Source organism: Salvelinus alpinus, chromosome 24, assembly GCF_045679555.1.
Source record: "Salvelinus alpinus chromosome 24, SLU_Salpinus.1, whole genome shotgun sequence".
Lineage (NCBI taxonomy): Eukaryota > Metazoa > Chordata > Actinopteri > Salmoniformes > Salmonidae > Salvelinus > Salvelinus alpinus.
In genome coordinates, this window is record NC_092109.1 from 19,009,017 (window position 1) to 19,035,737 (window position 26,721).

Sequence of the window (26,721 nt, forward strand, 5' to 3'; positions counted from 1 at the left end):
TGACAGTGTTAATTTAGTGCTACTTGTCTCTCATTGTGACCTGTTACTGTGGGGACCCATTTGCAATGAGCTCTCCTTCCCCATCCCCCTCTTCAGGACTTCTCATTTGTGTACCGTGTCCCCTGCGTCCAGCCACAGATGGGCTGCTCCATGTTTGCTCCGCTGCGGACCCTCCCCAGCCAGTGCCTGCCCCCCCTCAAGTTGCCTGACCAGTGTTACTACCGGCCTTCCTGGGCCCTGCTGCCCAAGATGGAGCACTACTCCTCCCTGCCACCCTCTCATCACACCCCATTCATCAGAGATGGATATGTGTAAGTACTGTACCAGTTCTATTAAAGGTGGATGGATGTTCATAAAATATTTATTAAGCGTTACCATGCTGAATTTACAGCTATCAATAAACTGTTAAGGAGGAGTTTTTATGGACAGTATAATTTGAAGGTTTGGGGATAAGTATTTTGGTCTGTCTGATCACCAATTCCTCTTTGTGTGTTTGTCCTCCAGCAACATCCCCAGTGTTGGGGACCAGGAGTATGCCCAGTTGAGTGCCAGCGCCCTGTCTGTGGGCACCACCGGTGGCATCCTCCCCTCACCCTCCCCTGCCACCCCCCGCTTTTCTGTCCCCACCCCTCGTACCCCCCGCACCCCCAGAGGCATTGGCACGGCCAGCGGGCAGGGCTCGGTGAAGCAGGAGGGCACCGGGACAGAGCTGAGCTCCCCCACCTCCACGCCTTCCACCAGCCTGCCTATGAGCTCCGTAGCTGAGCCCCATACGTCCAGCCCCCCAATACCCGAGGCCCACAGCCTGTACGCCGCCCTGCTTCTCTCTGACTCGGTCCTCAATGTCTTCAAAGACCGCAACTTTGACAGCTGCTGCATCTGCGCCTGCAACATGAACGTGAAGGGTGCCGACGTGGGCGTGTACATCCCCGACTCCACGCTTGAGGACCAGTACCGCTGCATGTGCGGCTTCAGCGCCATCGTCAACCGCCGGCTGGCCCACGGCACGGGCCTCTTCCTGGAGGACGAGCTGGACATCTTTGGGAGGGGCTCGGAGGTGGGCCAGGCGGCTGAGAGGAGACTGGCGCTGTGCCGCAGAGACCCACCCATGGGAGACCCCCGGGCCAAGCGCCCCCAGGACTCCTCCCCTGCCCCTTCCTCTGTTATGGTGCTCCTCCAGCAGCAGTGTTCCCAGCCCATCTCCTCCCTGGCCTCCATGCATCTCCCTCCTTCCTGCTCCTGCAACGGCCGCCAGGGGGCCCTAATCCAGAGCTGGATGGCTGACAAGCAGTGGGTGGATGGCAGTGATGCGTGTGTGGAGTGTTACAACGCGCTGGTACAGGGGCAGCAGTATGTGGATAACCCCGCCGGAGGGAAAGTAGATCCGGCTGTTGTGAGAAGCAGCGCTCTACATTCCTGGCCTCACACCAATAGTAAGGAGGAGTGATCTGGCTGGGATGATAAAAGGATGTCAAGGGATGATACACTCTTAGAAAAAACGTTGCTACCTAGAACCTTAAAGGGTTCATTCAGCTGTCCCCATAGGGTTCTACCTGGAACCAAAAAGGGTTCTCCTATGGGGACAGCTGAACCCTTTTGGAACCCTTTTTTCTAAGAGTGTAGTAGTAGGAGGGTGCCAGTGGTGATGTCTATCTGTGGTGAACTGATTACAGAGAGTTATAGAGACAAATGACTTTTTTTTCTTATAATGGAAAAACAAGCAAGATCAATCCATTCACTCAAAGTTTAAATCCATGTTTCTCTTTGTTAGTTTCGGACTGTTGTGTGATGTGACGTTCAATGTGTATGATGTGTATTTATGTAATGTATGTATTTGTTTGTGTTCTCGTGTGTGTGTGTTCTCGTGTGTGTGTGTGTGTGTGTGTCTCCTTGTCTCTCCCCAGTGCTGGACATCAGTATGCTGTCATCCCAGGACGTGGTGCGTATGCTGCTGTCGCTGCAGCCCTACCTCCAGGACGCCATCCAGAAGAAACGGATGGGCCGGACATGGGAGAACATCCAGCATGTACAAGGACCGCTCACATGGCAACAGTTCCACAAGATGGCTGGACGGGGCTCCTACGGTAAGCCACCAGGAGCACTGTTCAGTCTCTAGTCATTTGCTTTGTAGTGTATTTTAGCAGCCACATTAACTGTGGATGACTTTGGGCCTGATTTTCGTCTGGATTTCAGCATGTGATGTGAGATGTGAATTTAAGATTAGTAGTTTTGGAGTCGACCTGACAGAGTAGGCCCTACATTATATTATCAATATTGTCAGTACAAAGATATTTGATTTGGATTGCAATGTTTCTTAGCAGCCCTTACTGGATCATGCTCTTATGTCAATGTAGGAGTAGGCCCTGTATTATATTGATATTGCCAGTACAAAGGATGACACGAGAAATGTAATCAAATAAGAATTTTAGAAAATTAGACCTCACCTTTAGCTAATCCAGTCAAGCATCCCATAATACAGTACAATGTCTCACATGCATCATCTTGCTTCTGACCAGGGTCCGAGGAGTCGCCAGAGCCTCTGCCTATTCCCACCCTGTTGTTGGGCTACTACGACTACTACGACCGTAACTTCCTGGCGCTGTCGCCCCTGGCGCTGCCCTTCTGGGAGAAGCTGCTGTTGGAACCGTACGGGGGACAGAGAGACGTGGCCTTCCTGGTGCTCTGCCCCAACTCTGACACCCTGCTGGCTGGGGCACAAGTCTTCTTCCAGGAGCTCAGCGCTGTCTACGAGGTAGGTCCTGTCATCTACATCTACTGTATCACAACCCTCTCGTCCAGGAAATTCTTACTTGTTTCTTTCAGAATATACAGTAATTACCAATAGATGTTTAAATGTGTGAAGATGTATGCAAACAAGGTGAGATACTGCGTATAGGATCTATAGCCCTTGACCCCTGCCTATGTCCATTTTCAGACATGCCGGTTGGGGAAACACAGACCCCTGGCCAAGGTGTCCAGAGATGGCCTGGTGCGTGTGGGGGCAGTGGACACAGAGACAGAAACAGAGAAGGAGAAAGAGAAGGAGAGGCAGGAGGAGGAGAAGGTAGACCAGTGGTTCACAGGGCCATGGGCTGGACAGCAACACATCGACAACCTCAGAAAACTTAAACTCTATGCCCGAGCCTGCAGAAGGCAGCTAGGTAAGAAACTGAGCTTTATGATTGCCATGTATTATATTGTTTATGCTACTGTCCCTCCCCTTGTGATGTTTATGTGATATAGACCTAACTCTCTATCGAGACACTATATTTACAAATGTATGTGGACACCCCTCCAAATGAGTGGATTTGGCTATTTCAGCCACAGCCTTTGCTGACAGATGTATAAAATCGAGCACACAGCCATGCAATCGCCATAGACAAACATTCGCAGTAGAATGGTCTTACTGAAGAGCCCAGTGGCTTTCAACATAGCGCCTTCATAGGATGCCACCTTTCCATCAAGTCAGTTCATAAAATTTCTGCCCTGCTAGAGCTGCCCCGGTCAACTGTAAGTGCTGCGAAGTGGTAGGCCACACAAGCTCACAAAACGGGACCGCCGTGTGCTGAAGCGCGTAGCGTGTAAAAAAAAAAACGTCTGTCTTCGGTTGCAACACTCACTACCGAGTTCCAGACTGCCGGTGGAAGCAATGTCAGCAGAAGAACTGTTTGTTAGGAGATTCATGAAATGGGTTTCCATGGCCAAGCAGCCGCACACAAGCCTAAGATCACCATGCGCAATTCCAAGCGTCGGCTGGAGTGATGTGAAGCTCGCCACCATTGGACTCTGGAGCAGTGGAAACGTGTTCTTTGGAGTGATGAATCACGCTTCACCATCTGGCAGTCTGATGGACTAATCTGGGTTTGGTGGATGCCAGGAGAACTCTACCTGCCCCAATGCATAGTGCCAACTGTAAAGTTTTTTGGAGGAGGAATAATGTTAGGGGCTGTTTTTCATGGTTCAGCCTGGGCCCCTTAGTTCCAGTGAAGGGAAATCTTAACTCTACAGCATACAGTGACATTCTAGACGATTCTGTGTTTCCAACTTTGTGGCAACAGTTTGGGGAAGGACCTTTCCTGTTTCAGCATGACAATGCCCATGTGTACAAAGCAAGGTTCATACAGAAATGGTTTGTCGAGATCGGTGTGGAAGAACTTGACTGGCCTGCACAGAGCCCTGACCTCAGTCCATCAAACACCTATGGGATGAATTGGCACGCCGACTGCGAGCCAGGCCAATTTGCCTAACATCAGTGCCCGACCTCACTAATGCTCTTGTGGCTGAATGCAAAGCCTTCCTAGAAGAGTGGAGGCTGTTATATCAGCAAAGGGGGGACCAACTCCATATTAATGCTCATGATTTTGGGATGAGATGTTCGACAAGCAGGTGTCCACATACTTTTGATCATGTAGTGTATTTCAGGTCTTACTAAATTGGTATTACACAACCTACTCTGTGCATTTCATCTCTAACTTCTCCTCTATGTTTTCCTCCACCCAGGTCCACAGTTGTCTGCCCTGTCTTTGGACAGTAGTCTGTTTATACCCCCCAAGCATCAGCCTCCCTTAGCCCCTACACCCTCCTCAGCCCAGCCTGCCCCCTCCTCCAGCCAGCCCCCCTCTGGCCCCAGGGTCCCTGCTGAGGGAGAGCCAGCGGCAGCCCCTAGCTCAGGAAGCACCCCCACCCCCACGGCAGCAGCCTCGGACCAACCAGGCCCAGCAGAGATTACCCAAGGAGGGGCCGCTGAGGCCAAGACTACCCCCAATGCCACACCACCACCACCTCCACCCAGCCAGCCAGCAGAGACCCCTGAGAGGTGAAAATCTATGCTAGGGCATATATGCTTCTATATTGCTATTGTTTTACTATGTTATTATTCAGTATTCTATGTTATTATTCGGTATTCTATGTTATTATTCAGTATTCTATGTTATTATGATAGTGGGATATTAATCATGTCTCTGCCTAATTTACCAGTTTGGCGGAGCGGGAGCGAATCGGCATCCCCACGCTGGCGGACTCGGCCGATAGCCTTGCCCACCCCCCGGCCATCGTTATCTATGTGGTGGACCCCTTCCTGTGCTCAGGCGGAGCGAGGGATGGCGGAGGAGGTGGAGAGGAGGAGGAGGGAGAGGAGGTGGAGGCGGGCAGTGTGTGGTTACTAGGGCTGCTGCGTTGCTACACAGAGATGCTAAAGACATTGCCGGAGAGCATGAGACCAGCTCTGGTGTTACAGGTAGGTTCATATACCCTACTGTTCTCTCTATAGCTTCTGTATCGTTGAATATTATGATTGTATATATTGTAAAGAGACGGAGACTGTGGGTAGCACCCTAATCCCTGTATAGTGCACTCCTCTTGACCAGAGCCCTCTGGTCAAATGGAGTGTACTATATACGGAATAGGGTTCCATTTCAGACGTATTCTGGCGTGTTCTATCACGGCCAACAGTAATGAATATCTCCCCAGGTCAAGCTGCTCTCATACCAGTGTTTATTCCCTATGTGTTGTCCAGGTGGTGCCTTGTCAGTACCTGCTCCAGCCAGCCAGTGGTGAGAGCCCTCTGTACCTGCAGCACCTGCGCGCCCTGGCCTTCTCAGCCTACTCCCAGTGCAGACGCCTCCTACCCACAAAGACACACATCAAGTCTCTAACCGGTTTCGGCCCCGCTTCCACCCTAGAATCTGTGCTCAAGAGCCCAGAGGTAAGGCTTCAAATTAAATAAAAGTTTATTTGTCACATGTGCCGAATACAACAGGTGTAGGTAGACCTTACAGTGAAATGCTTACTTACAAGCCCTAACCAACAGTGCAATTTTTAAGTAAAAAAATAGATATTAGGTAAACAATAGATAAGTAAAGAAATACAAAAAAAACAGTACGGTGACAGTGAAAATAACAGTAGTGAGGCTATATACAGGTGGTACCGGTACAGTGTCAATGTGTGGGGGCACCGGTTAGTCAGGCTAATAGCGGAAATATGTACGTGTAGGTAGAGTTAAAGTGACTATGCATATATGATAAACAGAGAGTAGCAGCAGCGGAAAAGAGGGGGTTGGCGGGTGGCGCGACACAATGCAAATAGTCAGGGTAGCCAATGTGCGGGGACACCGGTTAGTCGGGCTAATTGAGGTAATATGTACATGAATGTATAGTTAAAGTGACTATGCATGGATGATAAACAGAGAGTAGCAGCAGCATAAAAGAGGGGTTGGGGGTAAAAGCTGTTGAGAAGCCTTTTGGTCCTAGACTTGGCGCTCCAGTACCGCTTGAAGTTCGGTAGCAGAGAGAACAGTCTATGACTGGGGTGGCTGGGATCTATGACAATTTTTAGGGCCTTCCTCTGACACCGCCTGGTGTAGAGGTCCTGGGTGGCAGGCATCTTAGCCCCAGTGATGTACTGGCCCGTACGCACTACCCTCTGTAGTGCCTTGCAGTCGGAGGCTGAGCAGTTGCCGTATCAGGCTGTGATGCAACCAGTCAGGATGCTCTCGATGTTGCAGCTGTAGAACCTTTTGAGGATCTCAGGACCCATGCCAAATCTTTTTAGTTTCCTGAGGGGGAATAGGCTTTGTTGTGCCCTCTTCACGACTGTCTTGGTGTGTTTGGACCATGATAGTTTGTTGGTGATGTGGACACCAAGGAACTTGAAGCTTTCAACCTACTCCCCTACAGCCCCGTCGATGAGAATGGGGGCGTGCTCAGTCCTCCTTTTCCTGTAGTCCACAATCATCTCCTTTGTCTTAATTACGTTTAGGGAGAAGTTGTTATTCTGGCACCACCCGGCCAGGTCTCTGACCTCCTCCCTATAGGCTGTCTCGTTGTTGTCGGCCTACCACTGTTGTGTCGTCTGCAAACTTAATTTCTGGTGTGGGACTCGTGCCTGGCCATGCAGGTGTGGGTGAACAGGGAGTACAGGAGGGGACTGAGCATGCACCTCTGAGGGGCTCCAGTGTTGAGGATCAGCGTGGCAGATGTGTTGCTACCCCTAACCCCTTCTAAGCATTGTGTGTGAGACCAACCATAAGCCTGTGTGATTACCGGGGGCTGATTACCGGGGGCTGATTACCGGGGGCTGAGACCTGGACACTCATTTAAACAGACACAGGCTTTAGACACATAAGTGCCTACCCATTTATCTACACATCTGTCATCTATTGTTAACCCTATAAGTCCCGAGATCCCAGCAAAAATAGGCTTTTCATTTATCTGACCTTCATTTATCTGCATGTCCAGCCCTTATATTTAGCTTCACAATGAAGTGTTTTACTATTTTATTTTCAGGACAAACAGGGCTACAAGTAGAAAACAAAACAACTTGACATAAACAGTTGCATTCACGAGTTTTAATGGCAAATGTCAATATAAAAATAATGTTCTCCAAAGAAAAAAACGTATAAAAATAAATTTATATGAATGCTGTAAGTACAGAAATCACTGGGAAATGAATGTCCAACTAGTCAGTGACAAGTGTTTGGAGTTTGACAGTAACTATGTGAGCTAATTACAGTATTATAGACACTATGTCCTGGGATTTCCTATGATCTATGTAGAATAACCCCTTCCTTACCTTCTAACCACTCTTGTGTAGCTTGTGAGCATCATAGAGTAGAACATGTTGAACATGAGTCTCAGCTTTTCATAGATAGCTTTTAGTAGTTTGTAGCTCAAACCATTTGGACTCTACAGATTTAGTATAAAAGACTCGGCCCCAGGCCCCTTCGGGATCCGCCCTTGTCTCACAAACACAACTTTAGCTCAGCCCCCGGTAATCAGCCCCCGGTAATCAGCCCCCGGTAATCACACAGGCTTATGGTTGGTCTCACACACAATGTTTAGAAGGGGTTAGAAATCCGGTGTGACTCATTGGGTTAACTTGTAAATAAATGCTTCAACTGTCTCACAATCCCACTCTCTTCCTCTCCCTCTCTCTCTTTCGCTCTCTCTCTCTCTCTCCGCCTGTCCCATCCCCAGCACCCCAGCCCTCTACAGGGCTACTCTCCCCCGTACATCCTAGGTCCTACCCGTGCCAAGATGCCGGAGCCAGGGGAGGTGTGGGCAGAGATCCCTCCTAGGTACAACGTGCTGTTTGTGGGCTACTGCCTGTCCCACGACCAGCGCTGGATCCTGGTGTCCTGCACCGACCAACAGGGAGAGCTACTGGAGACCTGCATCATCAACATCGACGTGCCCAACAGGTACAGTCAGTCAATCAGTCAGTCACTCAGTCACTCAGTTACTCAGCGCCTGGGAAAGTGGAGGATATATTTGGAGAGGTGTGTGCTAGTTGTGATAATGTGCTAGTTGTGATAATGTGCTAGTAATAATGTGCCAGTTGTGATAATGTGCTAGAAGTAATGTGCTAGTTGTGATAATGTGCTAGTAATAATGTGCTAGTTGTGATAATGTGCTAGTAATAATGTGCTAGTTGTGATAATGTGATAGTAATAATGTGCTAGTTGTGATAATGTGCTAGTAATAATGTGCTAGTTGTGATAATGTGCTAGTAATAATGTGCTAGTTGTGATAATGTGCTAGTTGTGATAATGTGAAACATACGCTGGGCTTTTTTGTCCTTCATTGTGTCTTCATAGTATGCTAGGCTAGGCTAAAGTCAGACACTATTGTAGCATTTCGCAATCTGCAGGAGAATAGCATGTACCTATTTGGTTGTTGAATTAATACAGGTTATGCTATGGTAATGCTATGTAGACATTACCAAACGTTCTTCTCCTCTCTCCCTGCTCCTCTTCAGAGTGCGGCGGCCCAAGGTCTCGGCCAGGAAGATGGGGCTGCAGAAGTTATGGGACTGGTGTGTCGGCATCATCCAGATGACCTCACTGCCATGGAGGATCGTGATTGGTCGGCTGGGCAGACTAGGACACGGGGAACTGAAAGGTGAGTTCAGTATAGAACAGTATAGAATGCCTAACTCTGTCTCATTGTCCTTGCTGTTTGCTGTAGAAATCTCCAAGGTGGATCATGACAACGTTTTAAGTTAAGTTAAGCTGAAGCTGGTGATATTGTTACTGATATTGTTTAGGGCAGATTTTTCAAATCTCTATATTTTCAGCCAAATCATTTCAGTTGATCCAGAGGAGATGACAGTAGACTGTAGAACCATTCCCTGTATTGACCTAACTCTCTCCCCCTCTCTCCTCCCCTCTCCCCCCCTCCCATGCCCCCCTCCCTCCAGACTGGAGCGCTCTCCTGGGGGAGCACTCCCTCCACTCCATCAGTCGCCAGCTGAAGGAGGCGTGTCGTATGTGCGGCATCTCCTCCGCGGACTCCCCCTCCATCCTCAGTGCCTGCCTGGTTGCCATGGAGCCCCAGGGCTCCATCGTGGTGATGCCAGGTTAGCAACAGCATCATCAGCACGCTGGGCCGGCCCATTGATGATGTGTTTAATGTACCTTTCAGATCTAAAAATGGAATAGACATAATTAATAGATGTTTTAGAAGCTCACTCTAAAAGCCCTGGGGTTGCAGATACACCATGTTATGACCCAGAGGTGAACAGTGTAATAGTGTCTTTAGCCCCAATGCACAGTACAGTACAGAGGTTGTACGATCTTAATAGAGATGGCAGTAGTAATGCGTGGAGGGTTAGCTCTGCACAACACCAAGGAGCAGACACATTACTGCGCTCGGGGAACACATTACACTTCCACACATTGAAGGAGCACTTTGTGCTGCCACACTCACTTCACAGCACACGGTAATGCAGACATAATAGAGATTACAGCCACTCTGCACTGCAAGACATTGTGCACAGCAATACAAACTTTAGCACACTCAACTGATTTCTTTGCCGACACACCGCAAGCTCTATTGAGGTAAATCACAATGCAACCTTACATAACATATTGATAATAAATTGTTTGTGTGTGCAGATGCGGTTACAATGGGCTCGGTGTTTGGTCGCAGCACGGCCCTCAACCTGCAGACGTCCCAGCTGAACACCCCCCAGGATGCTTCCTGTACCCACATCCTGGTATTCCCCACCTCCGCCACCACCCAGCTGGCCGCCAGCTCCTACCCCACAGAGGACAACGCCGGTAAGGGCTCCACATTAGACCTCCATGTTGGCACTCCCTAACTGGAAGTGTCATACTGTAGCAGAGTGTATTTAGATGCAAGGTTATTCAATACAACCTAGATGTTAGAGACAATAAAAATATCTAAAACTATATACTTGAGCTGGAAATCGCAAGGTTTAATATCAGTAACTATCTATTGTGTACTCAGTATCTTACAGTAGCTGTTGCTGGATTTATTATTATGTACAGTTCACACATAAGTGCCTACCCATTTATCTACACATCTGTCATCTATTTTTAACCCTGTCAGTCACGGAATCCCAGCAAAAATAGGCTTTTCATTTATCTGACCTTCATTTATCTGCATGTCCAGCCCTTATATTTAGCTTCACAATGAAGTGCTTTACTATTTTATTTTCAGGACAAACAGGGCTACAAGTCGAAAACAAAACATTTGACATAAACAGCTGCATTCGTGAGTTTTATTGACAAATGTCAATATAAAAATAACGTCCGCCGAAGCAAAAACCTGATAAAAAAGAAAAATTAAAACCCACCAGGGTGCACAATTGTCTAAGGATTGTTTGCTTGCTCCCTTTGGAACTGTCACTGTCTTAATGGTTTCAGAAGAAGATACACTGGACTACACGGTGTAGACTACACCTCTTGTGTATGACAAGTTACATGTGTACGTCTATAGCTGACTAGCTGACTGTGTTTGTCTCCAGATGACATGTTCGACCTGCCTTTCCCTGATGAGCTGGAGAATGACATAGGACATGACATTCTAAACCTGCACCCTTCCCCCAACACCTCCCCCGTACCCTCCCCTGGCTCCCCCTCTGGCATGGGGGGAAGCTCACACTTCCAGCATAACAGGGTGAGTTCAGGAACCAGGCTGGGACTCGATTCATGTGAATTATGCAGAACTTTTCCTGATACTGTTGGTGGCCATATGTCCTTTACGACATTGGAATGTTCTAGAATCCTGCTTTAAAATAACAGTGAGGGCCCTATTTAATCTGTATCGCGGAAAATCAGCTTCAGAGTGTTCCTGCTTTAGCAGAGATTTTATTCACGGGAAACACTGCGTATGCAGGCTCAATCGGAAATGACCTTACATTTCTATAACGGAATCTGTTACACGGAACCCAAACTGTCTGTGCGCGTGCGCCATCGTGTATACATACATTTTTTCCCTCCACACCAAACGTGATCACAACACGCAGGTTAAAATATCAAAACAAACTCTGAACCAATTATATTAATTTCGGGACAGGTCGAAAAGCATTAAAAATGTATGGCTATTTATCGAGTTAGCTTGCACTTGCTAGCTAATTTGTCCTATTTAGCTAGCTTGCTGTTGCTAGCTAATTTGTCCTGGGATATAAACATTGAGTTGTTATTTTACCTGAAATGCACAAGGTCCTCTACTCCGCCAATTAATCCACACATAAAACGGTCAACCGAATCGTTTCTAGTCATCTCTCTTCCTTCCAGGCTTTTTCTTCTCTTGACTTTATATGCGATTGGCAACTTTCATAAATTAGGTGCATTACCGCCACTGACCTCGTTCGTCTTTCAGTCACCCACGTGGGTATAACCAATGAGGAGATGGCACGTGGGTACCTGCTTCTATAAACCAATGAGGAGATGGGAGAGGCAGGACTTGCAGCGCGATATGCGTCAGAAATAGAACTGATTTCTATTTTAGCCCTTGGCAACGCAGACACTCGTTGGCGCGCGCGAGCAGTGTGGGTGCAATAATTGAATAACATAGATTTCTAAATTTATTTAGAACCACGTGGTCAGCTTGTTACTCTTCAGCGGGGTGAGTTTTTGCCTGTGTTATGGTGTGGCGCTATGATCCATAACTAAAATCCTATGGTGTACTTGTAATGTTCAGTACACAGACATCTGTTATAGTCGAAAATAGAGCAGCTGTGTGGTCTGGTCTTTGGCAGCCATGTTGCCCCCAGTATTAATGTTCCGTCTGTCACATGTGCTCCTCCAGAGTCAGGGAGAGAGGCTTCTGTCTAGGGAGAACCCTCCGGAGGAGCTGAAGCAGCAGCCTCTAGCCCTGGGATACTATGTCTCCACTGCCCAGGCCGACAGCCTGCCTCACTGGTTCTGGGCCTCCTGCCCTCAGGCTCAGAACCAGTGTCCACTCTTCCTCAAGGTAAGGGATCCATGAACTCGTTGATTTTGTTTGTGCCTGTGGGGGGCGTGTGGGGGCGCGTGTGCGTGTGCATTCGTTCTTTTGTGTGTGTACGTCTGTGTGTGTTCAGCCACTTACTGTGTGTTTTCCCCCTCCAGGCATCGCTACACCACCACATCTCCATCGCCACAGCCCAATCAGACGAGCCCAATCAGACGAGCTCAGACAAGACCACTAAGAGGACGCCTCACCCTCTGGACTCCAAGACCACCTCTGACGTGCTCAGGTTAGTAGGTCTCTGCTGTATTCCCTGTACCCACTGCCCATCCCATCCTACCTTCTCCTACTGTGTAACACCCCAACATCTCCTCTTCTCTCACTCCGACACATAGGTTGTCATTGTCACTGACTTGTCCTCTGTGGTGAAGTAGTAGCTGTATGCCTGCATCATGTGTAGGCTGTAGAGGACAACACTTTATCTACTATGATGTATGTTCATGTTATGTGTTCTCTAACCCCAAACCCTGGTGCTCATGTCTTGCGTCCTGCTGTAGGTTTGTGTTGGAGCAGTACAACGCCCTCTCGTGGCTGACGTGTAACCCTGCCACCCAGGACCGCCGCTCCTGCCTGCCCGTCCACCTGGCCGTGCTCACACAGATGTACAATGCCGTCCTCAACATGCTCTAGCGATGGGACTTACTAATGGACAGCTGAGGAAACTGAGTACTGTACAATCCATGGCCTCTGAGGTCATGTGCGCCTGCCTGCCTGCAATGCCTCTGCCTGGACACCAGAGAGCGCTGGAGGTCTGTTTTCTTTTAATGAATGAACGCATGGGACGAGATTTATGGACCCCTTTTACACCTGGTGTTATCATGCGATCTGTGATCGAATCGTGGCCATATTTCAGTGGATTGATGGCCAAAATGATGGCAGGAGAACAACAGATGGTCCTTGGTTGGGAAAACAAACAAACGCCTATGTACAGTACAGAGACTTTTGAACATGAACAGTTTGGTCAGCCGTGAGACCAGCCTAGTGCAATTCTTACCTTTAGAAAACGTCTCTTGTAAGATGTGATGTGCCAACAACCATTGTACATTGAAAAGGCACATACAGCCTGAGAGAGAAGATGGAGATATCCAACTATGCCCTTTTTATTGTCATAATAGGACATTTCAGTGTTACACTTGTCATTATCAGATCAGCATTGTTGTACAGGAGGACTTTTCACCTTGTTCCTGTGAGACTGAAGATTTTTGAAGCCATGGAGGAGGCTTGTTAAAGGGTGGACTATGTGAATTACAGTATGGTCCTGCATGATGAATTGGACCATGTCCCTTACCAGCCATGACAGTGATACCTTGGGAGCTATAAAAGCCTCATGTAGGATGGGAGCCTGGGAGTCACAAGCATAAAAGTCCTGAATCTGCCCCACACTGCACAACCAGGGAACCAACTGACCACAGCAGCAGAGCAGCTTCTTACCTTCAATTTGACACATTTGTATAGAACTGTGGTTGTAATGGCTCAAAGTTTAGTAATGAAATTCATACCAACATTCATAAGAGGGTGAAGAACACAACAATTTCCTGTGAGGGGAAAAGCATTTGATAATGACACTTTTTCCTTACTTTTGGAAGTAACAGTTGTATTGCTGTAGATATGAACACACTGAATACTATTTGACAAATCTTTATAGTGTAAAAAAATTCATTTGCAAAGAATTGAGACTTATTTTTAATATTTAAAACGACATTTTGAACACAGAAAAATGATCAAGGCCCTTTCCAAATTTAATATCAATCGCCTTTGGTCGGAAATGGAAATTGTCCTTTTAAAGGAAATTGTAACAAAAATTGTTAAAATGCCATATTTATATATAGTATATCATGCATATAAATTCAAATATATATATGTATATAAATATATATATATATATTACCTCTCTAAAACAACCACGTGATGGTGATGGGGGTTTATACACAACTTTCTTTTTGAAGAGGCAAATACAGTATACATCTTTTATTAAAGACAATGCATTTTAGTTCTATACTTTTAAACTTTTTCAATTATTGAAATGTTGACTTTTAGCCTTTTTATTGAATCAGTTTAAGTTAAGGTTCTTAATACTGCAAAGATATATTTATAAAGTGTCTCTCTTCTCCTGCTAAATAAACTTGAAATAGGCAATAGACTTCAATGTTATGTATTTGAGAGTTACTTGGGTGTTGTATATTTAACTAATATGCTTTACTTCAGCGGTGGTCCCAAATGATGTCAAACCATCAGAAAATCCTATTTCTTGAGCTCCTCCACTCAAATAGCCCTGCTATTTGTACAATTCCTAGCATGTTTGTATACACTTTTCAGCTGTGTTTTGGGAATTTCTCAAAGCTGTACATTTCACGCCGGTTTGATTTACTTTATATTAAGTGATTCCTATGAAGTATTTTTTGGCACTGGCTTTTTCAAATATAAATATATGCATATGAAGTCTCATTCAAATACAGCCAAGGGTGTAATGCCAATACTTGTACACTAAAGTACAAAAGAGGACAAGTTTGCAAATTTGTTACATCTGCCATCACTTTGAATATGAGACAGATCAATCTTGGAGAAGAGATCTGTGACTTTTACACTCTTTTTTTAGTAAATTATTAAAACTCTTGACAAATAAATTCCCTTTGAGTGTGTGTGTTCTTCTATTTGATACTGGATTCTTTAATCTTTTGATATCTTTATATGATTTGGGACAGTGCCACTCAGAGCACTCTCATTAACTTTGAGACAGCCTGCGTGATTAGTCCCAGATATTGATTCCATTGGCATGTTGTCTCACTGATTATATGTCAAGTGGTTGGAATGGTGTGGCGTATCAATGTTATCTGCCTTTAAGTAGAAAAGAGGAGAGGGCCTGTTAGCATGTTTCAATGCTTTCCCTCTGTTCTGTCAACACAGGGGCCTGTGAATTGGATCAACACCTCAGCCCCCCGATCACATCTGCCCTCCATATTGGAGACTATGTGGGAGACATGCTGAGAGCTGCCCTCCATATTGGAGACTATGTGGGAGACATGCTGAGAGCTGCCCTCCTTATTGGAGACTATGTGGGAGACATGCTGAGAGCTGCCCTCCATATTGGAGACTATGTGGGAGACATGCTGAGAGCTGCCCTCCTTATTGTAGACTATGTGGGAGACATGCTGAGAGCTGCCCTCCTTATTACAGACTATGTGGGAGACATGCTGAGAGCTGCCCTCCACATTACAGACTATGTGGGAGACATGCTGAGAGCTGCCCTCCATATTACAGACTATGTGGGAGACATGCTGAGAGCTGCCCTCCATATTGGAGACTATGTGGGAGACATGCTGAGAGCTGCCCTCCACATTACAGACTATGTGGGAGACATGTTGAGAGCTGCCCTCCATATTACAGACTATGTGGGAGACATGCTGAGAGCTGCCCTCCTTATTGGAGACTATGTGGGAGACATGCTGAGAGCTGCCCTCCTTGTTACAGACTATGTGGGAGACATGCTGAGAGCTGCCCTCCATATTGGAGACCATGTGGGAGACATGCTGAGAGCTGCCCTCCATATTACAGACTATGTGGGAGACATGCTGAGAGCTGCCCTCCTTATTGGAGACTATGTGGGAGACATGCTGAGAGCTGCCCTCCATATTACAGACTATGTGGGAGACATGCTGAGAGCTGCCCTCCATATTGGAGACCATGTGGGAGACATGCTGAGAGCTGCCCTCCATATTACAGACTATGTGGGAGACATGCTGAGAGCTGCCCTCCTTATTGGAGACTATGTGGGAGACATGCTGAGAGCTGCCCTCCATATTGGAGACTATGTGGGAGACATGCTGAGAGCTGCCCTCCACATTACAGACTATGTGGGAGACATGCTGAGAGCTGCCCTCCATATTGGAGACTATGTGGGAGACATGCTGAGAGCTGCCCTCCATATTACAGACTATGTGGGAGACATGCTGAGAACTGCCCTCCATATTGGAGACCATGTGGGAGACATGCTGAGAGCTGCCCTCCATATTGGAGACTATGTGGGAGACATGCTGAGAGCTGCCCTCCATATTACAGACTATGTGGGAGACATGCTGAGAGCTGCCCTCCTTATTGGAGACTATGTGGGAGACATGCTGAGAGCTGCCCTCCTTATTGGAGACTATGTGGGAGACATGCTGAGAGCTGCCCTCCTTATTACAGACTATGTGGGAGACATGCTGAGAGCTGCCCTCCATATTGGAGACCATGTGGGAGACATGCTGAGAGCTGCCCTCCATATTACAGACTATGTGGGAGACATGCTGAGAGCTGCCCTCCTTATTGGAGACTATGTGGGAGACATGCTGAGAGCTGCCCTCCTTATTACAGACTATGTGGGAGACATGCTGAGAGCTGCCCTCCATATTGGAGACCATGTGGGAGACATGCTGAGAGCTGCCCTCCATATTACAGACTATGTGGGAGACATGCTGAGAGCTGCCCTCCTTATTGGAGACTATGTGGGAGACATGCTGAGAGCTGCCCTCCATATTGGAGACTATGTGGGAGACATGCTGAGAGCTGCCCTCCATATTGGAGACTATGTGGGAGACATGCTGAGAGCTGCCCTCCTTATTGGAGACTATGTGGGAGACATGCTGAGAGCTGCCCTCCTTATTGTAGACTATGTGGGAGACATGCTGAGAGCTGCCCTCCTTATTACAGACTATGTGGGAGACATGCTGAGAGCTGCCCTCCACATTACAGACTATGTGGGAGACATGCTGAGAGCTGCCCTCCATATTACAGACTATGTGGGAGACATGCTGAGAGCTGCCCTCCATATTGGAGACTATGTGGGAGACATGCTGAGAGCTGCCCTCCACATTACAGACTATGTGGGAGACATGTTGAGAGCTGCCCTCCATATTACAGACTATGTGGGAGACATGCTGAGAGCTGCCCTCCTTATTGGAGACTATGTGGGAGACATGCTGAGAGCTGCCCTCCTTGTTACAGACTATGTGGGAGACATGCTGAGTGCTGCCCTCCATATTGGAGACCATGTGGGAGACATGCTGAGAGCTGCCCTCCATATTACAGACTATGTGTGAGACATGCTGAGAGCTGCCCTCCATATTGGAGACTATGTGGGAGACATGCTGAGAGCTGCCCTCCATATTACAGACTATGTGGGAGACATGCTGAGAGCTGCCCTCCACATTACAGACTATGTGGGAGACATGCTGAGAGCTGCCCTCCATATTACAGACTATGTGGGAGACATGCTGAGAGCTGCCCTCCTTATTGGAGACTATGTGGGAGACATGCTGAGAGCTGCCCTCCTTATTACAGACTATGTGGGAGACATGCTGAGAGCTGCCCTCCATATTGGAGACCATGTGGGAGACATGCTGAGAGCTGCCCTCCATATTACAGACTATGTGGGAGACATGATGAGAGCTGCCCTCCTTATTGGAGACTATGTGGGAGACATGCTGAGAGCTGCCCTCCATATTACAGACTATGTGGGAGACATGCTGAGAGCTGCCCTCCACATTACAGACTATGTGGGAGACAGGCTAAGAGCTGCCCTCCATATTACAGACTATGTGGGAGACATGCTGAGAGCTGCCCTCCATATTACAGACTATGTGGGAGACATGCTGAGAGCTGCCCTCCATATTGGAGACTATGTGGGAGACATGCTGAGAGCTGCCCTCCATATTACAGACTATGTGGGAGACATGCTGAGAGCTGCCCTCCATATTACAGACTATGTGGGAGACATGCTGAGAGCTGCCCTCCATATTACAGACTATGTGGGAGACATGCTGAGAGCTGCCCTCCATATTGGAGACTATGTGGGAGACATGCTGAGAGCTGCCCTCCATATTACAGACTATGTGGGAGACATGCTGAGAGCTGCCCTCCTTATTGGAGACTATGTGGGAGACATGCTGAGAGCTGCCCTCCATATTACAGACTATGTGGGAGACATGCTGAGAGCTGCCCTCCATATTGGAGACCATGTGGGAGACATGCTGAGAGCTGCCCTCCTTATTACAGACTATGTGGGAGACATGCTGAGAGCTGCCCTCCTTATTGGAGACCATGTGGGAGACATGCTGAGAGCTGCCCTCCATATTACAGACTATGTGGGAGACATGCTGAGAGCTGCCCTCCTTATTGGAGACTATGTGGGAGACATGCTGAGAGCTGCCCTCCTTATTACAGACTATGTGGGAGACATGCTGAGAGCTGCCCTCCATATTGGAGACCATGTGGGAGACATGCTGAGAGCTGCCCTCCATATTACAGACTATGTGGGAGACATGCTGAGAGCTGCCCTCCTTATTGGAGACTATGTGGGAGACATGCTGAGAGCTGCCCTCCATATTGGAGACTATGTGGGAGACATGCTGAGAGCTGCCCTCCATATTGGAGACTATGTGGGAGACATGCTGAGAGCTGCCCTCCTTATTGGAGACTATGTGGGAGACATGCTAAGAGCTGCCCTCCATATTGGAGACTATGTGGGAGACATGCTGAGAGCTGCCCTCCTTATTGTAGACTATGTGGGAGACATGCTGAGAGCTGCCCTCCTTATTACAGACTATGTGGGAGACATGCTGAGAGCTGCCCTCCACATTACAGACTATGTGGGAGACATGCTGAGAGCTGCCCTCCATATTACAGACTATGTGGGAGACATGCTGAGAGCTGCCCTCCATATTGGAGACTATGTGGGAGACATGCTGAGAGCTGCCCTCCACATTACAGACTATGTGGGAGACATGTTGAGAGCTGCCCTCCATATTACAGACTATGTGGGAGACATGCTGAGAGCTGCCCTCCTTATTGGAGACTATGTGGGAGAAATGCTGAGAGCTGCCCTCCTTGTTACAGACTATGTGGGAGACATGCTGAGTGCTGCCCTCCATATTGGAGACCATGTGGGAGACATGCTGAGAGCTGCCCTCCATATTACAGACTATGTGTGAGACATGCTGAGAGCTGCCCTCCATATTGGAGACTATGTGGGAGACATGCTGAGAGCTGCCCTCCATATTACAGACTATGTGGGAGACATGCTGAGAGCTGCCCTCCACATTACAGACTATGTGGGAGACATGCTGAGAGCTGCCCTCCATATTACAGACTATGTGGGAGACATGCTGAGAGCTGCCCTCCTTATTGGAGACTATGTGGGAGACATGCTGAGAGCTGCCCTCCTTATTACAGACTATGTGGGAGACATGCTGAGAGCTGCCCTCCATATTGGAGACCATGTGGGAGACATGCTGAGAGCTGCCCTCCATATTACAGACTATGTGGGAGACATGATGAGAGCTGCCCTCCTTATTGGAGAGTATGTGGGAGACATGCTGAGAGCTGCCCTCCATATTACAGACTATGTGGGAGACATGCTGAGAGCTGCCCTCCACATTACAGACTATGTGGGAGACAGGCTAAGCGCTGCCCTCCATATTACAGACTATGTGGGAGACATGCTGAGAGCTGCCCTCCATATTACAGACTATGTGGGAGACATGCTGAGAGCTGCCCTCCATATTGGAGACTATGTGGGAGACATGCTGAGAGCTGCCCTCCATATTACAGACTATGTGGGAGACATGCTGAGAGCTGCCCTCCATATTACAGACTATGTGGGAGACATGCTGAGAGCTGCCCTCCATATTACAGACTATGTGGGAGACATGCTGAGAGCTGCCCTCCATATTGGAGACTATGTGGGAGACATGCTGAGAGCTGCCTTCCATATTACAGACTATGTGGGAGACATGCTGAGAGCTGCCCTTCTTATTGGAGACTATGTGGGAGACATGCTGAGAGCTGCCCTCCATATTACAGACTATGTGGGAGACATGCTGAGAGCTGCCCTCCATATTGGAGACCATGTGGGAGACATGCTGAGAGCTGCCCTCCATATTACAGACTATGTGGGAGACATGCTGAGAGCTGCCCTCCTTATTGGAGACTATGTGGGAGACATGCTGAGAGCTGCCCTCCATATTGGAGACTATGTGGGAGACATGCTGAGAGCTGCCCTCCACATTACAGACTATGTGGGAGACATGCTGAGAGCTGCCCTCCATATTGGAGACTATGTGGGAGACATGCTGAGAGCTGCCCTCCATATTACAGACTATGTGGGAGACATGCTGAGAACTGCCCTCCATATTGGAGACCATGTGGGTGACATGCTGAGAGCTGCCCTCCATATTGGAGACTATGTGGGAGACATGCTGAGAGCTGCCCTCCATATTACAGACTATGTGGGAGACATGCTGAGAGCTGCCCTCCTTATTGGAGACTATGTGGGAGACATGCTGAGAGCTGCCCTCCTTATTACAGACTATGTGGGAGACATGCTGAGAGCTGCCCTCCATATTGGAGACTATGTGGGAGACATGCTGAGAGCTGCCCTCCATATTACAGACTATGTGGGAGACATGCTGAGAGCTGCCCTCCTTATTGGAGACTATGTGGGAGACATGCTGAGAGCTGCCCTCCTTATTACAGACTATGTGGGAGACATGCTGAGAGCTGCCCTCCATATTGGAGACCATGTGGGAGACATGCTGAGAGCTGCCCTCCATATTACAGACTATGTGGGAGACATGCTGAGAGCTGCCCTCCTTATTGGAGACTATGTGGGAGACATGCTGAGAGCTGCCCTCCTTATTACAGACTATGTGGGAGACATGCTGAGAACTGCCCTCCTTATTGGAGACTATGTGGGAGACATGCTGAGAGCTGCCCTCCTTGTTACAGACTATGTGGGAGACATGCTGAGTGCTGCCCTCCATATTGGAGACCATGTGGGAGACATGCTGAGAGCTGCCCTCCATATTACAGACTATGTGTGAGACATGCTGAGAGCTGCCCTCCATATTGGAGACTATGTGGGAGACATGCTGAGAGCTGCCCTCCATATTACAGACTATGTGGGAGACATGCTGAGAGCTGCCCTCCACATTACAGACTATGTGGGAGACATGCTGAGAGCTGCCCTCCATATTACAGACTATGTGGGAGACATGCTGAGAGCTGCCCTCCTTATTGGAGACTATGTGGGAGACATGCTGAGAGCTGCCCTCCTTATTACAGACTATGTGGGAGACATGCTGAGAGCTGCCCTCCATATTGGAGACCATGTGGGAGACATGCTGAGAGCTGCCCTCCATATTACAGACTATGTGGGAGACATGATGAGAGCTGCCCTCCTTATTGGAGACTATGTGGGAGACATGCTGAGAGCTGCCCTCCATATTACAGACTATGTGGGAGACATGCTGAGAGCTGCCCTCCACATTACAGACTATGTGGGAGACAGGCTAAGAGCTGCCCTCCATATTACAGACTATGTGGGAGACATGCTGAGAGCTGCCCTCCATATTACAGACTATGTGGGAGACATGCTGAGAGCTGCCCTCCATATTGGAGACTATGTGGGAGACATGCTGAGAGCTGCCCTCCATATTACAGACTATGTGGGAGACATGCTGAGAGCTGCCCTCCATATTGGAGACCATGTGGGAGACATGCTGAGAGCTGCCCTCCTTATTACAGACTATGTGGGAGACATGCTGAGAGCTGCCCTCCTTATTGGAGACCATGTGGGAGACATGCTGAGAGCTGCCCTCCATATTACAGACTATGTGGGAGACATGCTGAGAGCTGCCCTCCTTATTGGAGACTATGTGGGAGACATGCTGAGAGCTGCCCTCCTTATTACAGACTATGTGGGAGACATGCTGAGAGCTGCCCTCCATATTGGAGACCATGTGGGAGACATGCTGAGAGCTGCCCTCCATATTACAGACTATGTGGGAGACATGCTGAGAGCTGCCCTCCTTATTGGAGACTATGTGGGAGACATGCTGAGAGCTGCCCTCCATATTGGAGACTATGTGGGAGACATGCTGAGAGCTGCCCTCCATATTGGAGACTATGTGGGAGACATGCTGAGAGCTGCCCTCCTTATTGGAGACTATGTGGGAGACATGCTAAGAGCTGCCCTCCATATTGGAGACTATGTGGGAGACATGCTGAGAGCTGCCCTCCTTATTGTAGACTATGTGGGAGACATGCTGAGAGCTGCCCTCCTTATTACAGACTATGTGGGAGACATTCTGAGAGCTGCCCTCCACATTACAGACTATGTGGGAGACATGCTGAGAGCTGCCCTCCATATTACAGACTATGTGGGAGACATGCTGAGAGCTGCCCTCCATATTGGAGACTATGTGGGAGACATGCTGAGAGCTGCCCTCCACATTACAGACTATGTGGGAGACATGTTGAGAGCTGCCCTCCATATTACAGACTATGTGGGAGACATGCTGAGAGCTGCCCTCCTTATTGGAGACTATGTGGGAGAAATGCTGAGAGCTGCCCTCCTTGTTACAGACTATGTGGGAGACATGCTGAGTGCTGCCCTCCATATTGGAGACCATGTGGGAGACATGCTGAGAGCTGCCCTCCATATTACAGACTATGTGTGAGACATGCTGAGAGCTGCCCTCCATATTGGAGACTATGTGGGAGACATGCTGAGAGCTGCCCTCCATATTACAGACTATGTGGGAGACATGCTGAGAGCTGCCCTCCACATTACAGACTATGTGGGAGACATGCTGAGAGCTGCCCTCCATATTACAGACTATGTGGGAGACATGCTGAGAGCTGCCCTCCTTATTGGAGACTATGTGGGAGACATGCTGAGAGCTGCCCTCCTTATTACAGACTATGTGGGAGACATGCTGAGAGCTGCCCTCCATATTGGAGACCATGTGGGAGACATGCTGAGAGCTGCCCTCCATATTACAGACTATGTGGGAGACATGATGAGAGCTGCCCTCCTTATTGGAGAGTATGTGGGAGACATGCTGAGAGCTGCCCTCCATATTACAGACTATGTGGGAGACATGCTGAGAGCTGCCCTCCACATTACAGACTATGTGGGAGACAGGCTAAGAGCTGCCCTCCATATTACAGACTATGTGGGAGACATGCTGAGAGCTGCCCTCCATATTACAGACTATGTGGGAGACATGCTGAGAGCTGCCCTCCATATTGGAGACTATGTGGGAGACATGCTGAGAGCTGCCCTCCATATTACAGACTATGTGGGAGACATGCTGAGAGCTGCCCTCCATATTACAGACTATGTGGGAGACATGCTGAGAGCTGCCCTCCATATTACAGACTATGTGGGAGACATGCTGAGAGCTGCCCTCCATATTGGAGACTATGTGGGAGACATGCTGAGAGCTGCCCTCCATATTACAGACTATGTGGGAGACATGCTGAGAGCTGCCCTCCTTATTGGAGACTATGTGGGAGACATGCTGAGAGCTGCCCTCCATATTACAGACTATGTGGGAGACATGCTGAGAGCTGCCCTCCATATTGGAGACCATGTGGGAGACATGCTGAGAGCTGCCCTCCATATTACAGACTATGTGGGAGACATGCTGAGAGCTGCCCTCCTTATTGGAGACTATGTGGGAGACATGCTGAGAGCTGCCCTCCATATTGGAGACTATGTGGGAGACATGCTGAGAGCTGCCCTCCACATTACAGACTATGTGGGAGACATGCTGAGAGCTGCCCTCCATATTGGAGACTATGTGGGAGACATGCTGAGAGCTGCCCTCCATATTACAGACTATGTGGGAGACATGCTGAGAACTGCCCTCCATATTGGAGACCATGTGGGTGACATGCTGAGAGCTGCCCTCCATATTGGAGACTATGTGGGAGACATGCTGAGAGCTGCCCTCCATATTACAGACTATGTGGGAGACATGCTGAGAGCTGCCCTCCTTATTGGAGACTATGTGGGAGACATGCTGAGAGCTGCCCTCCTTATTACAGACTATGTGGGAGACATGCTGAGAGCTGCCCTCCATATTGGAGACTATGTGGGAGACATGCTGAGAGCTGCCCTCCATATTACAGACTATGTGGGAGACATGCTGAGAGCTGCCCTCCTTATTGGAGACTATGTGGGAGACATGCTGAGAGCTGCCCTCCTTATTACAGACTATGTGGGAGACATGCTGAGAGCTGCCCTCCATATTGGAGACCATGTGGGAGACATGCTGAGAGCTGCCCTCCATATTACAGACTATGTGGGAGACATGCTGAGAGCTGCCCTCCTTATTGGAGACTATGTGGGAGACATGCTGAGAGCTGCCCTCCTTATTACAGACTATGTGGGAGACATGCTGAGAGCTGCCCTCCATATTGGAGACCATGTGGGAGACATGCTGAGAGCTGCCCTCCATATTACAGACTATGTGGGAGACATGCTGAGAGCTGCCCTCCTTATTGGAGACTATGTGGGAGACATGCTGAGAGCTGCCCTCCATATTGGAGACTATGTGGGAGACATGCTGAGAGCTGCCCTCCATATTGGAGACTATGTGGGAGACATGCTGAGAGCTACCCTCCTTATTGGAGACTATGTGGGAGACATGCTGAGAGCTGCCCTCCATATTGGAGACTATGTGGGAGACATGCTGAGAGCTGCCCTCCTTATTGTAGACTATGTGGGAGACATGCTGAGAGCTGCCCTCCTTATTACAGACTATGTGGGAGACATGCTGAGAGCTGCCCTCCACATTACAGACTATGTGGGAGACATGCTGAGAGCTGCCCTCCATATTACAGACTATGTGGGAGACATGCTGAGAGCTGCCCTCCATATTGGAGACTATGTGGGAGACATGCTGAGAGCTGCCCTCCACATTACAGACTATGTGGGAGACATGTTGAGAGCTGCCCTCCATATTACAGACTATGTGGGAGACATGCTGAGAGCTGCCCTCCTTATTGGAGACTATGTGGGAGACATGCTGAGAGCTGCCCTCCTTGTTACAGACTATGTGGGAGACATGCTGAGTGCTGCCCTCCATATTGGAGACCATGTGGGAGACATGCTGAGAGCTGCCCTCCATATTACAGACTATGTGTGAGACATGCTGAGAGCTGCCCTCCATATTGGAGACTATGTGGGAGACATGCTGAGAGCTGCCCTCCATATTACAGACTATGTGGGAGACATGCTGAGAGCTGCCCTCCACATTACAGACTATGTGGGAGACATGCTGAGAGCTGCCCTCCATATTACAGACTATGTGGGAGACATGCTGAGAGCTGCCCTCCTTATTGGAGACTATGTGGGAGACATGCTGAGAGCTGCCCTCCTTATTACAGACTATGTGGGAGACATGCTGAGAGCTGCCCTCCATATTGGAGACCATGTGGGAGACATGCTGAGAGCTGCCCTCCATATTACAGACTATGTGGGAGACATGATGAGAGCTGCCCTCCTTATTGGAGACTATGTGGGAGACATGCTGAGAGCTGCCCTCCATATTACAGACTATGTGGGAGACATGCTGAGAGCTGCCCTCCACATTACAGACTATGTGGGAGACAGGCTAAGAGCTGCCCTCCATATTACAGACTATGTGGGAGACATGCTGAGAGCTGCCTTCCATATTACAGACTATGTGGGAGACATGCTGAGAGCTGCCCTCCATATTGGAGACTATGTGGGAGACATGCTGAGAGCTGCCCTCCATATTACAGACTATGTGGGAGACATGCTGAGAGCTGCCCTCCATATTACAGACTATGTGGGAGACATGCTGAGAGCTGCCCTCCATATTACAGACTATGTGGGAGACATGCTGAGAGCTGCCCTCCATATTGGAGACTATGTGGGAGACATGCTGAGAGCTGCCCTCCATATTACAGACTATGTGGGAGACATGCTGAGAGCTGCCCTCCTTATTGGAGACTATGTGGGAGACATGCTGAGAGCTGCCCTCCATATTACAGACTATGTGGGAGACATGCTGAGAGCTGCCCTCCATATTGGAGACCATGTGGGAGACATGCTGAGAGCTGCCCTCCTTATTACAGACTATGTGGGAGACATGCTGAGAGCTGCCCTCCTTATTGGAGACCATGTGGGAGACATGCTGAGAGCTGCCCTCCATATTACAGACTATGTGGGAGACATGCTGAGAGCTGCCCTCCTTATTGGAGACTATGTGGGAGACATGCTGAGAGCTGCCCTCCTTATTACAGACTATGTGGGAGACATGCTGAGAGCTGCCCTCCATATTGGAGACCATGTGGGAGACATGCTGAGAGCTGCCCTCCATATTACAGACTATGTGGGAGACATGCTGAGAGCTGCCCTCCTTATTGGAGACTATGTGGGAGACATGCTGAGAGCTGCCCTCCATATTGGAGACTATGTGGGAGACATGCTGAGAGCTGCCCTCCATATTGGAGACTATGTGGGAGACATGCTGAGAGCTGCCCTCCTTATTGGAGACTATGTGGGAGACATGCTAAGAGCTGCCCTCCATATTGGAGACTATGTGGGAGACATGCTGAGAGCTGCCCTCCTTATTGTAGACTATGTGGGAGACATGCTGAGAGCTGCCCTCCTTAT

At 48.8% G+C, this 26,721-nt stretch overlaps 1 protein-coding gene across 5 annotated transcripts in view; it reads left to right on the forward strand.

Moving 5' to 3' along the window:
• Positions 1-14,881, forward strand: part of LOC139552278 (mediator of RNA polymerase II transcription subunit 13-like) — a 110,910-nt gene extending 96,029 nt beyond the window's left edge. For 4 of the 5 annotated variants that reach the window (XM_071363839.1, XM_071363840.1, XM_071363841.1 and 1 more), the window contains exons 16-31: positions 97-311; positions 505-1,433; positions 1,905-2,084; positions 2,517-2,752; positions 2,936-3,161; positions 4,501-4,816; positions 4,978-5,236; positions 5,516-5,704; positions 7,974-8,197; positions 8,755-8,897; positions 9,196-9,354; positions 9,893-10,057; positions 10,768-10,919; positions 12,054-12,218; positions 12,356-12,483; positions 12,752-14,881. In XM_071363839.1, the coding sequence (XP_071219940.1) occupies positions 97-311; positions 505-1,433; positions 1,905-2,084; positions 2,517-2,752; positions 2,936-3,161; positions 4,501-4,816; positions 4,978-5,236; positions 5,516-5,704; positions 7,974-8,197; positions 8,755-8,897; positions 9,196-9,354; positions 9,893-10,057; positions 10,768-10,919; positions 12,054-12,218; positions 12,356-12,483; positions 12,752-12,884 (3,819 nt within the window). In that variant the 3' untranslated portion in view covers positions 12,885-14,881. The remainder of the gene's footprint in view (positions 1-96; positions 312-504; positions 1,434-1,904; positions 2,085-2,516; positions 2,753-2,935; positions 3,162-4,500; positions 4,817-4,977; positions 5,237-5,515; positions 5,705-7,973; positions 8,198-8,754; positions 8,898-9,195; positions 9,355-9,892; positions 10,058-10,767; positions 10,920-12,053; positions 12,219-12,355; positions 12,484-12,751) is intronic. The other variant, XM_071363843.1, reaches the window with a different exon arrangement.
• The last annotated feature ends 11,840 nt before the right edge of the window (positions 14,882-26,721 follow it).